Source organism: Ruditapes philippinarum, unplaced genomic scaffold (assembly GCF_026571515.1).
Source record: "Ruditapes philippinarum isolate M1 unplaced genomic scaffold, ASM2657151v2 ctg287_1_1_1_1, whole genome shotgun sequence".
Taxonomy (NCBI): Eukaryota; Metazoa; Mollusca; class Bivalvia; order Venerida; family Veneridae; genus Ruditapes; species Ruditapes philippinarum.
The window spans coordinates 188020-206056 of NW_026856730.1; the positions used below are offsets into that span (position 1 = coordinate 188020).

At 33.0% G+C, this 18037-nt stretch overlaps 1 protein-coding gene across 1 annotated transcript; it reads right to left on the bottom strand.

Moving 5' to 3' along the window:
* Positions 1-6497: 6497 nt before the first annotated feature.
* On the bottom strand, positions 6498-11765 carry LOC132747498 (cholinesterase 2-like). The gene is made up of 2 exons (XM_060736898.1): positions 10171-11765; positions 6498-7420 (listed from the first exon to the last, which is right to left on the bottom strand). Exons 1-2 carry the CDS (start codon positions 11682-11684, stop codon positions 7132-7134), a joined length of 1803 nt encoding a protein of 600 aa, XP_060592881.1. The 5' UTR covers positions 11685-11765; the 3' UTR covers positions 6498-7131.
* Between the last annotated feature and the right edge of the window lie 6272 nt (positions 11766-18037).

Sequence of the window (18037 nt, forward strand, 5' to 3'; positions counted from 1 at the left end):
CAGACATATAATATTATTGTAAAACAAGAAAACATAACCGTCTTCTATATAACCCACATACGATCTATTGTCGCTTTCATAGACATTTTACGTAAGTGACTTAATATCCACGTCAGCATCTTTAATGCATTGGAAGAGGAAGAATTAAGCTTTATATGTCTACAACTTACTAAAGTAATCAAACGATCTTAATATATATATTACATCGTGTTTTAATTATTGATGGTATGTCCCTAAGCGAAGCATGTCTTCATTGTGACCAAGTGACTGCAAATTTGCTTCTTACAAAATACAAAGGTGCTTGTTTTGGAAAGTTTGAGCAATAAGATTGATTTACTTACTAGTCTTTCAAATGCTGTAAGACGATTTGACGCAACAGTGTAAAACCAGTTTATATATGTATGAAACACAGCTTCTTCCAAATGGATAGAATACATTATAGACATAAAGTAAGATTCAGTAATCAAAATGCTTTGAGTTATATTCATTAAATATATTAAAATAATTAAACACAATAAAATATCATGACGATTTTTGTATATATTACGTTATAGGTATGTGGCAATTATACTTTTCTGGAAAAAAAGACATGTATAATATCAATTTGACGAGTCCTTTTAACTTCAAAGGAACTTACTGATCTCAGAACTTTTTTTTCAAAAATAAGTGTTTATGTTGAACACACGGTTTGTTTAGATTTATCTTCGGGAAAATGCCAGACTACCAAATGTGCGTCTTGAGTATTAATAAATGAGCCGCCCCATGACAGAAACCAACATAATGGGTTTGCGGCCAGCATGGATCCAGACCAGCCTGCGCATCCGTGCAGTCTGATCAGGATCCATGCTGATCGCTTACAAAGCCTATAACAAGTAGAGAAACTGATAGCGAAAAACATGGATCCTGATCAGACTGCGCGGATGCGCAGGCTGGTCTGGATCCATGCTGGTCGCAAACCCATTATGTTAGTTTTGTCATGGCGCGGTTCAGATGATATATTACTGGATGCTAGATAATATTGTTCTGAATCAAAACATACATCATTTCTTGCAAAGCCCATACATTTGAAAGATTAACTATTTGAAAAAAATAAAAACCTTGCCGGCTTTCTTTTCTTTTTTTCTAGAATTTTCATTTAATCATTCAAATATTCCATTGAGAAAGATAATAAATGACATCAGCATTAAGCAAATTTGTATTGCCTTAAATCGTTACAAATAAAAAAGACCCACGCACGCTGTGTAAGCTGGTTGTCCCTGAAATATGTAATCTTCTAAAAGCGTTGCTTAATATCAAATTTAAAGAAAAAATGCAAATAATGACAGAAATATTATCTCGTCCTTTGCCGGAGGATTAATTATTTGGACGTGGATATTTTGTCGACTACGCAAAACTATCGCAAAAAATATCTGTGAAAACGATTACAGACAAGCGAATACGTCATCAGACAAAATATGTTCGGGTTAAAAGAGAGACGATTAAGTCTCTTTATTCCAGCAATGACATCATAGATTTGATATTTGACCAGAATCAATAAGAAAAATAAATATCACATAGAGCATCCTCTTAAACATGCAATGGTGGCACAATTAAACAGACACAATAGGCAAAAGATACATGATGTTCTATTAATAAAAGTATTGTACTACATGTATATTATTGTTAATGAAAAAGTGGTGCTATATTCTGGAGATTTGAATTATAGACAATGTACCTACACTATATATAATATTCCGTCTGCGGTCTTTGCTGGGTAATATGTACTGAATGTTAAAATGTTTGTATTTTCTTGTAATATGTTTTTTTTATCTTTTTTGGAGGCCTTTTTAAAATAGGATTTTGCATAATATGTAATATCTCTGGAGCATTGATGCATTGTCTTAATAAGCTACCTTCGTTGAAAGAGAGTTTATTTCTATTATCATCAATTGAAATTTAATTTTTTTAAAAGCGCTTTAAATTCAGTAGACTAAAGATATTTTTATTATGTTTTTTTGGTTTGGATACATCTTAAAGATTAAAATTCTTTTTAAATTAAAATAAGAAACAAATACTTAGACGTAAATTATTGTCCTCAACAAAGCAAATCCTTTGGTTTTATTTGAAATAATCTGTCTTCCAGAAAGCAAATCGTGTGGAAAAATAACTTGTCCTGAAATGAAAATATCGTTCGGGCGAATGTGAGTTTGGGTCTACGAGTATTTGAAATAATTTGTCCTCAAGAGAGCAAAATGTGTTTTTGCTTGTTATCAATTTCCTGCAAGTCAGTTTTATGGAACCTAAACACTTTTAGGATGAAAAGAGCTCAACTTCCCAATATGAAGAGGCGCGACCAGAAAGCAAAATTGTGAACACGTCATTTTTTGTTGTCATGATAGTTTCTTCTTTTTGGTCAGTATTTTCGTAAATTTTGTCGGTAAAGCCATTAAACAACATATACAAATATGTTAGCATTGTCAAGGACAGTCTGCCATCTGATATCAACTACTTTTTGTATCATTCAATAAACGACCAGTTCACGTGCGAACACAACAAAAACAAACATCTTCAATGTATCACTCTTTTATTGGTCGATGGACGCTGAATACCTGACGCCAATTACATTTTATTAACAGCCATTTTTTATTGCATTGGGTAAACATTTTGATTTCTCTAAGTGATTGTCCTATTCTAACCTTTCTTCCATTTACATATTCCGGAACATGACATAGTTTCAGATAGTTTACTATGTATTTCAATGCTTAGTTTAATTATTTGTAAAATAAATGGCCTAATATATTTAGATAGTTTTTATTTGTTTGGGTCGTCAGACCAAACAAATAATGGTAGCGAAATTTCAGACCCTGATGCTGTTAATTGCAAATGCCGAAAGTAGTCCGCTTTTTTGAAGCGGTTACTTGCCTTTATATGTACACTAACGCCGAAAAATTCAGGGGAGATCACTGCTTAAAGATTGTCAAATGACAAGCGCATTAATTTTCAAGCAAAATAGTTCCCGAATGGTCGAAGATTTCTAATATTGTTTAATTCTTTATAGATATAGTCTGATTTTATTGACCTGTCAATTTTGAATACATTATAGCACGCATTCAAATATTCGATTTCACTTCGGATCTGTCCGTGTAGTTTACGAGAATTAATTTAGATGGAGTAAATATCTAATGTTTTGATAAGTCATACCAGCTTAATGCATAGGCCTTGTCAAATCCGCGATAGCACAGACGGTAGAGTGATTGTCTAATATATAAGGGGTCTCTGTAGTTCGATCCCTACTTTTGCAATTGTTTTTAAGGCCTATTCTTTTTCTTTATTTTTGCAGTATATTTTCATGGAAATGGCCGAGTGCTTCCAATATTGAATATGTGAATATACTAAGTATATGAATCAACTAATAAACATTGTCTCGATTTGTATTGCTTTTTACGCCTTTGAAATGACATTTTCTAATTTTAATCCGAATTGATTATAAATATTAATTCTGAAAGCATGTTATTTAAAAAGGGTTTAGACTTTACCAAAAATAATTGCTAAACATATTTAATCAAAACGAACGATATAACAAGCAATCATAGTTTCAATAATGTTGTGAATAGTTATAAATAAGAAGGAAAATAAAACATTGGAGGAACGCGGTCTCGATCTTACAACACGTTGGACTCTTAGAAATCGTTAACCCGTAGCTTACCCTATTGCGCGGTCTTTCGTACTATACCGCTCAGTAATATTGCTTCATTGGCATAAATCATACAAGTTTGCTTCTTTAAAAAGAAGCATGCGAGAGGTCTTTTGCAGCTGTGGAAAATGTGTTTAATTCAAAAATATTTTGGGATATTTTTGCATAAACGACGCAATGAATGGTTATAAATTACAATTCTTTAACAAAATATAATGTATCATATATATTGAATATAATACCATAATGAAAGTTTATTTTACACTTCTTTTTTATGTTTTGAAATATGCAAGAGAAATTGACTTTTTCTTGGCGCATTAGAGATACTTTTTCTACAAAGGGAACAATATATGTTTTGTCATCAAACTAAATTTAAAATAAATGCTATGTATATTAGAAGAAGTATTAAAATAAAAGTTTCTTGAAAAATTCAATAAGCAAATTTTCGGTTGGTGTTTTGTTAAATAAAAGGAAAACATTTCCTCTACATTTTCCAAAAACGGGCAAAAAGTATATAATCAATAAATTTAAGTGTAAAAAGCTATATATCTGATGCAAAAATTGTTGTTTGGATTTTAAAAAAAAGAATACTTCTAAAATGTATGTGTGAAATAAACATGGCAATAAGTTTCCTTAAAGCGAGTGGCGCATGCACAAAGTCATCGCTAAAGGAATAAAATCCTACTTAAAATAGCAAAATAATATATAGTTCTGGAACATTTTATCCTTTTTACGTACATTATTCATGTGTATTAAATAACAGAGATATTCTATGTAACAACTTTTTGAGTAATTAAATAATGGAACGGATATAATTTTACTGTTTATTAATTTTATAAAAAAAATATTTCCCCTTTATACCCTTTAAGTCCCAGATTTACATCAAATATGTTTAAATCAATTGATTGGAATAAACAGTATATAAAGCTACATGCCTCCAACCACAATATTTGAAGAAAATCAAACTTGATTAAATGTTGTGCCATTTGCGCCAAAAATTCTCCGTTGCGTTATTTAGTCATACCGGTTCAAAAATTAATTAAAGGAGCAGCAAAACTTCGGTACACTGTTCACTCGGTCATATAATAGTGCATGGTGATATTGTAGCTATAATTGTCACTGTTACTATATATCGGAACATGAAATAGTAAAACGCTACTCATAAAACAATACGGTAATCGATTTATACATATTAAAAGATTAAAACGGAATGAAACATCCACCTAGTGCTAAGTAACGTAAAAGATATTTTCCGATTTTTCTATGTACCGATTTGTTCACTTCGATGTCAATTTTTCGTTTAAGTTAAGTCGTTTTTTGATCATGCAGCGGAGCATGCGCATAACAATTTTGGTAGAATGCTCCTAATGATTTTACGCTTGAAATTCATACACTACAATCAGATACGCAAAAAATGGATGCCGCCAGCAATCAGTCTGAACACTGTGGAGAGGTCTGATGACCTCTCCAATTATATCAAATCTCACTACGTACATCTCACGGAAATTATCATACCAGAAGTGGTCCTTCTACTTATATGAACAGATATAGATAGATACGATTAACATAAATGACATGATGATAGTATGGCAGTAATAGGATGTGTCACAAAGACAAGACTCTGTCTTGCAGATTCTCCTATGAACTCCTGTCATGTAAATGGTAGGAAGAGCTATTTTTCAGATGATAAAAATACGTTTGATTTTTTTATTTAGGCGCTCATATGATATAATGTTAAAGTAACTGGCGTCATTGCTTGCCTTTACCTTTAAACACATACACATTGCTATCTCTAGATTTGTTCAAAATCGTCGTCGTGTTTGTCAGGATTCTCTTCTGGACAACATTGAGCTTTACGACCGCCCACCCGGTTTATATTTCCATTTATTTACTAGAGCAAAATATGGGCGATTATTGTAAGACTTTACTTAACCATGTCTACGGGCTTTAAAGTCAATGACTGTTGGATACTAGAACCCTGTTAATTTATAAGCACTGATGCCGCTCATTTTAGAGTCGTGAATGCAATTATTAAGAGATAAAAGTTTCGAGATTACTACTCGTTGTAACGTCGATTTTCATTGGTCAATCCGATTTTATATTGCACAATATATCATTTAGATACACGGCTGTGCCAACTTTATGAATTATCTCTATTCTTATTAAATAAAGTAATAGCATTTGTGATTGATTTGTAACTTTACACTAAATTAATTGTGAAGACATTGACTATTCATAATTGTGTTAGTGTAAAAAACAGTTGCATGCTATACATGTTGTCTATCGCTTTCAGGTTGCCCATTTCCAAAGAAGTAAGCATTTATTCATTCCTGAGGGATAATGTGTCTTTAAATTAAACAGAGTCTTCAGTTTTCATTAGCAATCTGTAACATACTGGAACATATATCCGATTTTACTGGAACATATAACCGATTTTATTGAAACATATAACCTTTCACTAATAATATGTACACAGTGTTTGCAAAATTAAGGACTGGTGACACTGAAGAGTACGTTTTAAAAATCGATGATGATTGCATTAATATTAAAAACAAGAACCTTATTTGCTCATGAGATCTGATGAAGAGCAAGTTTAAAGTTTTTTGTTTGCTGTACAGATGTATATTAAGACCAGATAATAAAAAGATGTTTGATAAAGTTACACTGGCCAGCCAGTCACGCAAAAAGTTATAATTTCTAAATTTCACTAGTTTAAAGCCAAACTCATAATATTATTCTTGTACAAAACTTCCCACAGGATTCCTTGTTGTACCATAAGCTGCTTTTAAAATTTTAGAATGAAGATGGTTTGTTTTTAATATACATGTATATACATGTCAATATATTAATATTAACAAAAAAAAACACACATAAACTAAACGCTAAAAGGCTGAGAAATTTAATTGATTATAAATCCATATACAGTAAAACCCTCTTTAGAGAATATCCATTTTACCAACAACTGTATTAGCTATACCCGATGTAATTATACACAATAAATGTAACTTGTTTAGAGCAATAGATACCACTTAGCACCAATCCCAGAGGGATGTCGCTCTGATGCACGTGTAAAATCATCCAAAAGAGGAAGTATTATGGCTTTAAGAAATGAAAGAAATGAAAAAGAAAGATAATTAATTTAACTACAAGAATAATATAATATTTGTAAATAGTTTGTCAATAAAAATGGAAACTGTTTTTGAAAATGAATATGTCACAAGATGTTGTAGTTGACAACTTTACATTACCTTAATACGATTCTAAAGAAATACTAAATTAACTCGACAATATAAAATCAGAGTTATGGGACTTGTACAACATAAAATCTTCACTGGTGAAAGTCTATTTTCATTCATTTTTTTCCGATCTTATCATTTATTAAGACCCAGTATGTTTGAACAGAGATGTAAAAACATTATGTAAGCTTATATATTTAAGAATTAATGTATGATAGAAAGTCATGAAATAATACACAGAAAGATTGACAGTACAAATGGAACTGCCCAGTGGAGTGATAGATTATTGGCTGCACTAGTCCAGGTTCCGTCCCCACAATCTCCTCCTTTACCATGAACAGCATCCACAAGATCCGGAAATACGTGCAACCAGAAATTAGTCTCCTCTGCATAGAAATATCTCGGACCAGGCATGTCGGACGGCATTGTTGCATTAAGTATTTGATAACTACCGCCAGCAATATTGTACTCATGCCATGCTGGCTTAATTGGTTGAGGAAAGTTTGGATTACTGAAATGCAAAAAAGAGAAAATTATGCTTATGTACAGCTTTCACCGTGTATATCCAGTAACGCAGGAATGTGCAAATAACGGAAAAGTAACGCCGAATATGTGCAACGCTATTGCAAAAGCGAATTACACAGTAAGTAAACAAACCAAAATATTTTACTCTAAATCCACTTTTAAGAAATGAATTAGCACATACGGCTGCTTTAACCAGCATTACATTTTTTTTCAGGAATATGTTTATTACTTTTTTAAATTATTCGTGAGAAAGTCAACCTGATTACCGTTTTGAAGGTGACTTTTGTGTTTCATCAAATAAATATGTACATTTTAATGATTTAACACATTTAAAACTTTTTTTTTTCATATTCTGTATATCTAAGACATTTGTGAAACTACAAGTTTAGTATAACAATAAAAGAAAGCTGGTAAATTAAGAGTTACCTCGTAAAAATGGTCTCAATTACGTTTTATCTGCTAATATAAGTGAGATATGACACGAGTAGATTGGAAAACGTCTCAGGTACACCGCATGTGAAAATTATAAATTAATATGTATGTTATTGTAGTTAAAGATGTCAACGAAACTATACGCTAGTCAGGTCGTCATTTTCACGAATGATCTTGAAAAATAAACATTTTCATGGAAATAAGGTTTAAAGTTTAATGTCTCAGCAACCGTATGCGCTTAATAATTTCTTCCAATTTGGTGTACAATGAAAATTATTGGTCCATTTACTTATCGCGATGCTCGTTTTAGCCACTAAATTGCACAATTCTGCGTTACATTTGCACGATTCCTGCGTTATTTGCACATTCCTGCCTTACTGGATATACACGGTGTTTATTAGATCTGTTATATGGCATTAGAATGAGTATCAAGCCTACTAGAATTTCTTCAAGGGAAGCACTTTTAATCCACAATATTATTTACATAGGAATTTTCTTTTTAAAGGTCTGTTTGCTTTAAATAGGTTTAATTGGATTTAAGTTACGCGGACCCTGTAAATGTCTTATGTCGACTTTTCAGCTCTAATGGACAGTAATGGTGCACAGACACTTGGGGTTTGGAGCTCAAAACGCCTTTCAAATCCAAATAAAATGCATATTTGTCAATTTGTCAATGTCCGGCGAACATTTTAATCTTGTGTATTATTATAGATGTTGAAATATAATTTTTTTTCAAAACGGCTTATATTAAGTTTATGTATATGATCAGTACATGTGCTGGGATTGACAAATATGCATTTTATTTGGATTTTAAAGGCGTTTTGAGCTCCAAACCCCAAGTGTCTGTGGCCGTTCGTGCATTATTTCAGCCATGAGCTTACTCCTGAGTATAGGCATTGGGCATGTGAGTTGATGACGGTGACATTAACCTTTTGGCCACGAAGCCCCTCTGTTTTAAAGTTTTTATACTTTTACATAGCATATCTTAATTAAATGCACATCCCAGCCGAAAGGGTCGCATATGTTCTATCTATAAATTTGTGCAAGTCCATATGGGTATGCCCATATAGGACAATTATGAGACCTATGTGGGCTGATCCATAAAGTTAAAACATATGGGTCCTACGTACATAGGACATATGTAGGCAAGCCCGTATATTAAAAAAGGCATATGCATGTATTCTTATTAAAAAAACAACATACATTACAATGAAATTGCATTCAGTTAAAAATGAGTTAAACCAGCAATAAAAAGTTAACTTAGAAAAAACTTCAATTATTTAACCTGAGCACAAATGTTTTATATATATAGATTGGCTGTGACCTTATTGCAATCTTTCTTTGTAAGAGCATCTGCTAGTACATGTACAATGTATTTAAAATTTTAAAAATACAAAGTGAAATCATGATAAAAGTATATCTTAAGTTAAAGCTTGTCAGTCACGAGTTGATCATTAATACGAATCCAACTGTCGCCATCAAAATGGGCGCATGTAGGTGCTCAGTTGGGACACATATTGGTCCCACATATATTGCTTGCTTTGATACGATATCAAATCTCAATGAAAGATCAGATATTCTTAGTTGAAATAAAAACTGTTAAATCTGTTTTAATTAATTAGATTGATCGGCAATACTAAACACACGTCTGCCTCAACAAAAATATATAAATATGATATTTTATCTTATTATACTTGCTGTGTATACTACTTGGCACATAGATAAACCCCGACACTTGATTAATATTTTAGTGTTACCTTTGTTTTTCAACAAACAAACAAACAAATAAACAAACAAACACATGGCCACCTAGAAATATAAAAGCAGCACAGAATGTGATGAACAATTTGAATTTGGTAAACTTTTTAATATATGTCAAAAAAGTACATCAGCGCTTTGTTTTCAAAAACTGCTCCAAAATACTAGTATTCTATTTACCAAACTACATTAGGCTAGTAAGAATTATCTTGACCCCCCCCCCCCGCCTCCCCGAAAAGCCGTTAACACGAGAGAGATTTTTGAGTCTATATACCTTTTAATGATTCAAAGCATGTGCATAGCGTTGTCTATAAAGTTAAGACTTTACAAAGGTCACACTTATTCATTATAATTTTGTGTCCACTGTATTTTTGAACCGATGAAAATTTACGGAAATTGGAACTTTTTACCAGAAATGACAATAATTACAATATGTGGTACACAGGTTTAGCTTTCAACAGAAAAAGGTCAAGATCTTAAACAATATAAGGCCTAATTACAATAGCAAGTTACAAAAATCTGGAAGATAATTGAATAGTTGCATACCCAGATTTGACAAAATTTGTCCAATATGTCATCATTTTCGTCATCAGATCATTTTCCCAAGCATTCTCTTCTCCAACACCTAGCATGTCAAAAGCACCCAACATGAACATGAGCTCGTCAGCGTGACCTGCGCCCGATATCCAACTGGGAGTGGGTTGTGCCCGGATGGATGGTTTTGGTAAGAAATGATACATGAAGTTATTCTCAGAACTCGAGGATGACATGGCATGAAGGCGCGCCATTTCAATCGCTGGTATAGCATAAGTCAAATCTCCCACCAATTTCTCGAATTGTAAACGAAGTAAATGTTGATCGTATGGACTTGACCAGGACCTGTATTGAGCATCAACTAGTTGCAAAATTTCCTTTGAAAAATGCTTAAGAAATGAAAAATTCATAACAGCAGGTACAATATCATCTGTCCACCTAAAATGATCAAAGCTAAAGTCTTCTAATTGTGACACTTGCATCTCCTTCGGAAGCATACTCATAATCCACGGTAATACACTCACTCCCTCGTTTGCATTAAATCCGCTCAGAATGTCAAGAGACCGGAAAAATTCGACCTCTTCTAGCGATCTCGTTTTTGCAATCTTTGTAATATCACGAGTGTTGATCTTAATCAGTTCTCCATCAAAAACTGGGTTGAACATAACTGGTTGTGCAAGAAGCTCGTCAACTTTTGTCACCCTCAAGCATTCTATTACATCGGCAATATTGTCCGTTTTGCAGCCTACACTTTCAGCCAATGTATGCACATCTTTGCTAGAATCTTTTCCCAGGTCCATGGCAGGCATTGACATACTTCCACTTTGTGCTATTACTCTCTGAAAAAGTCCTTTATTGGCTGGCACTAGTGCATGCTGAATAACACTCATGGCACCAGCCGATTCCCCTGCAATTGTTACTCTCTCGATGTTACCACCGAAGTCGCCAATGTTATCATGGACCCACTGAAAAGCCATATGCTGATCCCAAAGACCATAGTTTCCTCTAGCATTCTCATCGCCAGTGCTGAGGAAACCAAAAACCCCTACTCTGTAATTAAATGTGACGACAATGATGTTTCCAGCTACCGACATAAGAGAAAAATCATATGTGTTTGCTGTGCCTTCTTGAAAACCGCCACCATAAACCCATATCAAAACCGCGTGTCCATCAGGTATCTCCGGTTCTCGTTCAGGCACGTACACGTTCAGGTACAAGCAGTCCTCATCCTGCGGATCTTTCAAGGTTGTTTCAAATATTGGACGCTGTGGACATATTGCGCTGAACTTCTGGGCATAAAATGGCGACGTTAAGGACGTAGTGGGTTCCGGCTTGCGAAATCTCAGATCTCCAACAGGTGGCTTCGCGAAAGGAATTCCTAAATATTGATGCACAGTTTTGTAGGGCAGATCAACCGGTAAAATGATTTCGTTGCCAACAATTTCACCTATTTTAGAACTAACTCGCGGATTCTGTGAATTCACGATTATAACAGACGAGAAGAATATCACCGTATAAAACTTCATTTTGTAGTCCGTACTCTTTAATAACCAAGACACGAATGAATAACCGCATTCATTTCAGGGTCGATATTTACTAAACCGTTGGCAATTGAACTCTGGTTAACATTTAGGTTTTTAAAAAGTATTGAGTGTTCAACAGAGCAGAACGTTTATTTTTGGAAACCTTTAACAAAGTTTAAAAATGAGGATTTTTATTTATCCCATTTTATGTTTTGATGAACGGATTTTTTTTCTTTATTGTGTACAATTAGGACCAATCAATAAAATCTTCATTTCTCAAAAGCTTTTTCATTTTGTTTTAGTTTCCAAAAAGTTACTTATTAAAAGGTTGAAAGGTAGTAATTGTACTTGGTTTGTGTTTACTGTGCCGTGGAATTCGTTTTATAACTATAAAGGTGAAATCCTAGGACAAGAGTTTTTAAATAGACACCATACATACTAAAGTGCATGCATAATATTTACATAGGTTTTGTTTGCACAGAATAATTACTTTACGAAACTGTTTAATTTGTGGTTTGGTTCTGTCGTTTTGACAGTACATATTTATGACCGTAAGTCAGCCAGTTATAAAACCCCGGTGTTATATTTAGAGGTTAATACTTGGTTGCTGCTCGCCATTATGCGATAATGGCCCGAAGATGTGCATAATTGCCTGAGGCCCGCAGGCCCGAAGGACATTATGGACTCGAGGACCATTATCGCATAATGGCGAGCAGCAACCAAGTATTAACGTCTTTAATACCTATGTCCGAAATACGGCATTTACAGTAGACATCGCCGCTAATCTTGGTTGTCGCCCTTTCTAAGAAACGGACAGTTGTCAATGTAAACAAATATCTATCATTCAGTTTAACTCTTCGATTTACTTTGAAAACATGACAAAACAAAATAAATATGAGACAATGTTGTTTTATTGTTGTTTATATCGATAAATACTCTTTATATTTTTTGTGATAAGTTTTTTATGAACTTTTGTGCCTTCAAGAACGGTTACTGAGACGATCAATGTCAACATCTAAATGCCATCGATCCGATCTAGAGCTTTTAATATAAAATACCGTCAAACTGAAATCATTTTTGGAAGTTCTGAGGGTCATGTTTTGTCTTGGAATGAGTTATTGTATTCTTTTCTTGAGTTTATAAATAGTCAATGTTAAGCTTTGTTGATTGCGATTGATTACGTCATTTAAACTTAAAATTTTGTGTGCAAGTGACTATAGTTCATTCAACGTCAGCAGCCATCTTGAACGTCGCTGAGAGTTGATGACGTCATTCTGTACGTGCGCTCATTCACTCGCCCATTATGGAAAAATAATGCCGAGTAGCAAGGCGGCCAAAATTGCATAATGACCTAGATCTTGCGAATAGAATAAGAATAGAATAGAATAACTTTTATTTCCAATCAAGGGTCATGTTAAATGACATGTGAATCACAATAATAATAATGAGATCAAAGATCAAATAAAGACGTTAAAGAAACTAAAACTTGATTCGTATTACAGTAACAACAATAAACTTAAAAAAAAAAAACAAACAAACAAACACAGCAAATGACAGGGTTTCGCGAACTACAATTAAACATCATAACTACATATATACATGTATATATATGAATTGAAAATTACATTTTGTTTTTATTCTTCGAATAACATTTAATTTACACAAACAGATAGCGTATACCTGTTTTGTAACAAAACTGTACAATACACATGTCTCTCTCTCAAAAAAAAAAAAAAAAATAATAATAATAATATATATACCGTATATACCAAGTTAAATTAATTTATGTTTTCTCATTATCATTTCTGAGTTTAAAACAAGTAAAAATAAAATCTACAAATTGTTTTATGATTTTTTCATCTTCGTTACTCATTAACCAAATATGAATTTGCTTATTTCAGACATTTTTTCAAAGTTTAAATTCTTATCTTTTTTTCATTATATAAAATGCTGCGTTGACTTGCGATAATGGCCCTGAAATACCCTAGATTTTGTTACTATATATAGTAACATAGGTATTAAATGGTTATATATACGGGTTCAATATGGTTTGCTACTCTATGCTCAGCGATGACAGTTTAAACGGTACTATTCCAGCTATTAAATTTCCCGTAGTTGTCTGGTCATATCCGCGCAAGCTTTGAATAAAAACAACTTATTTCTCCTTTATCCCCTACAATGCCACATAGCGGGCCGGAGTAGAAATTACTTAATTAAATATGCCTCTTAATCCGATCTTTTAATTGAATGCACCCGTTTTTAAATAACAACTGAACTTAACATGGGAAACAACAACAAATTTACAAGCTCGTATCTTCCACTGCGCATGTTTGCACACTTACAGATATTTATTTGTATCTGAGATATATAAATAAAATGTAAAACTCGAATACAGAAAATAGAATTTAACATTTTAAACATGTTTTCAGTTGTAGAACTACAAGAGTTCGTTTACACACTAACATGTTTAATACGGCAAAAGTAGATTCACAAAGTTAAACGATTTTAAGTCATGCATGACGCCCCGCCCCTCTTTGAGTGTTTACGAACTTCTGTTACGGAAATGTATGGACAATTCTAACACGACCGGCATTTTTCCATATTGAACATAGAAAAACCGAAAGTGTGTGTTATTTAAGAAATAATATATCCCAAACAGTGATTTTATCGCTCAATAACATCACTGTTTGGAGTTCGGATGCGAGGAATTATATCACGAGGGCGTAGCCCGAGTGATATAATGATGCGCATCAGAACGACAAACAGTGATGTTATCAAGCGATAAAACCACTGATTTGGATATATTATTTCGATTCTAACACGACATCAACAAATAAATGTTGCCGTAATTGATAGATAAGCAAAATTGCGCCTGATTTGTTTCCGTACTTATTTTTAGCGCGTCGGATTTTTAGTGGTTACGTCACGTTTATAATGATTACGTCACATGTCTAAATATAGAACGTCAAACTGTGCATCTGTTGCATAATAACACACACTTTCTGTTCTTCTATGTTCAATAGGGAAAAATGCGGGTCGTGTTAGAATATGCTATAAAATCACTGTTTGACGTTCTATATTTAGACATGTGACGTAATCATTATACACGTGACGTAACCCTAAAAATGAGACGCCCTGACAATAAGTACGGACACAAATCAGGCGCAATTTAGCTAATTATCATGTACGGCAGCATTTATTTGTTGATTTCGTGTTAGAATCGAAATAATATACCCAAATCGGTGATTTTATTGCTTGATAACATCACTGTTTGTCGTTCGGATGCGCATCATTATATCACTCGGGCTACGCCCTCGTGGTAGGTTGAAATCATAGGCAATTTTGTTACTATATATAGTAACAAGTGTATTAATGAAATATAATTTCACTCAGTGAACACCAGATGCAATATTTTCTCGAGTGGCGTAGCCAGGAGTAAAAATTTAATAACTGGTGTTCACGAATGAAAGATATTTCAATCTTATATGTAAAACAAATAAATTTTCTTTTTATTTCATGCCTTTTAAGCGATTTTAAGTATTTTTTACTGATTTTGCCGCGTAACGTCGCGCATTGTCCTTTGTGACGTCATCACATCATGACGTCACATCAGCAATTTTGAAATATAGTTCTGTTAAATTTCTCTAATTTTGTTACGTTTTTAACATGATGTATGGTGACATCGACTTTCTTTTCCTAAAGAAGCAAAATTTACGTATGACGGCATTTATTTCTGCCTGTTATTCCATTTAGTTTGATTTTCTTTTCATCCGCATTCAGATATAGTCCGGCCACAGTGAAAATTATATTTTATAAATTTCACTAGACTAGTGGTTTATCAGAGTATAATCATCTGATATGTTACAATAAAACACTGAAAAACATGAATGGAAATTTTGTTTGTTTAACGTAACAGATTGAAATATTTTGCTCTTGCCAACACCAGCTGTTATATTTTTACATGCTATATTTAAATTTGTAGATCTAATACATCATCCTTTCTTAATCCTTTATTAAAGAGAAAATGAAAATTTATCCATAACAGAAGATTATATAAAAATCTTGAAACAAAGTGATCCCCCGGAAGCATTAATCACAACAAAATTACAAGAGAACTGCAGACTCGGTTTGATTGAGTCTGTACATGAGGGATAATGAATACTTGCAAAATCCCTCACGCCTCCTAGCACCGGCTTGAGCGGTACTCAATTCTCAACACTTAATAATGCTGGCATCAATGATCCCGAAGGACCAGAAAAATATAACAACACTGAAGTGAACTTAGTGAATATCCACAGAAAATAATATTTTTTAATATTAGACAGGTTGCATGACCTTATATAAACGGTTGTTTGTAAATATAACCCAAGCCGTCAGGCGAGGTTTATATTGCAAACAACCGTTTATATACGGCCATATAACCTGTCAGAAATATTTATAACGAATTTATAAAGCTTCGAAATCGAACGTTCTTTTTAAAGAGTAAAAGTAAGATTTCCAGCTCGTGAAAATATATGGAAATATATCATGTTTCGTGAACATATTCTATATTTCACTCAAATGAAAAACATCTTAATATTTCTTTAAAACTAAACCCATCGTCGCTGTCGTCGATGTATCATCATCATTATCATAGAAATAATCATTGTCACTGGTATATCACGATCGTTTTTTTAACTTACATAAGAAAAAAAGAATTCTAGATTATTTATGGTGAGACCATTTGCATGTACGAGTACATAATCCATTTATTAAGCGTTTACTTTGTATACTAAGCAGAGTTATGGACTAACTTGAATCTTAATTTATTGTCCTAATATGTGTTTAAATAAACAGGCTTCTAGTATTCACAATAGAAATTATGACGACTAAATGTTCGCTATTTACATTCATTTAGATATTTGCAATTCCAATATTTCATCCATGAAAGCAACATTTTCAAGTTTGAATCTTGAGAGTATACTTACACCCTGAAACAACACGTTGCTGTAGCCTGAAAAAATGAGGGAGGGTATTGAGAAGAAGCTCGGCCAAAATATTTGCTTTGACTTAGTAAAGTGTTTAAAATGTCTGATTTCCAGTTGCAGCCTTTGCTGCACAATCGTCAGTCTACATTCGTTTTCCCTCAGTTACTAGTCTTGCAGTTATTATTTTAAGTTTTTACCTTTCAATAGTAATCACGTCAGTTTCATAGGAACTTTCAACATTTGCAATTCTTCTTGGTTTACGTTTTGTTACGACCATTTCTTCCTGCTTTAACACACTGTTCGCGGTATTCAAATGATTACATAATTCAATCGTTAATAACTAACGAGTAAGGAACAAACGATTGCTTTACTATCGCTTTCAAGATACCCGCGCTAGTCTCTCGTTCACCAACCTTCCGTCAATCGTTAGCACGTTCGTAAACGCAAACATAACGATAGCTTCGAGATACTAACCCCAGGATCGTTTAAATGGCTTTCAAGACAATTTGCTATTTCATTTATTGTTTTAATTGTTTACATAATAAATTAAGTTTAGTACATTTTCATATAAATAATAGTTTCATACCGAAATACATTAGTCAATTCATATTTTTAATGAAATAAATTTATAAATATATATCAGCATAAAGCAAATTTTTTTTTTTTTAACATTTGTCACTAAATAATGAGCCACACACACTGTAAGCTCGTGGTCCCGGGAATATGTAATCCTCTAACATGGTAGCTTAAAAACAACATAACGATGTTATAATGACAAGTTCCATATTATTATAATTCTGTCACTGCGGATTCTGTCAAGGAATGCAATATGGTACAAATAAGCTTTGAATAAACACCAGAGCAACAATGTTTCCTGCACCTAATGTTTGCTCCCCTGAGAGAAATAATGTTCACATAATCATTGCATCATGACTGATAATATTTCTCAGTGCGGTGTCATCTGATGCAAGTATTGCGAATATATGAAAACCCGCCTGTATTCTACTCTTTAATTACTTTTTCTAATAGTTTATGGATATTCTGTTTGATGTTTACAATACTAAAACTTCTTAAAGATATTTTTGGAAATGTAGATTTTATTCTAATTAGTCCATAAGATTTGTCGCCCATGATGAAAAATACACGCATGCATATATCTAGCATGATATAAGTGGGTAATGATACAGAGAACAAAATATGCAAACATCGAAGTCAAGCAAAACTATTTTCCTGATCAATCAGTTTAAGATACATATAAAATGAACAAATAAAATGAACAATTTAATAAGCATATTACTACCTGTTATACTATGACTATAACTCAAATTAATATCTTTGTATAGTCATGTTCTAGCCATTATCTAATGACTTAAATTTTTAAAAAAATAT

Bases quoted from the DNA above. Each gene is read 5' to 3' on its own strand.
- LOC132747498 (XM_060736898.1), bottom strand. From the start codon at position 11,684: ATGAAGTTTTATACGGTGATATTCTTCTCGTCTGTTATAATCGTGAAT. The intron at 7,421-10,170 runs GTATGCAACTAT...TTTGCATTTCAG, and splicing joins ACAAATTTTGTCAAATCTGG to TAATCCAAACTTTCCTCAAC.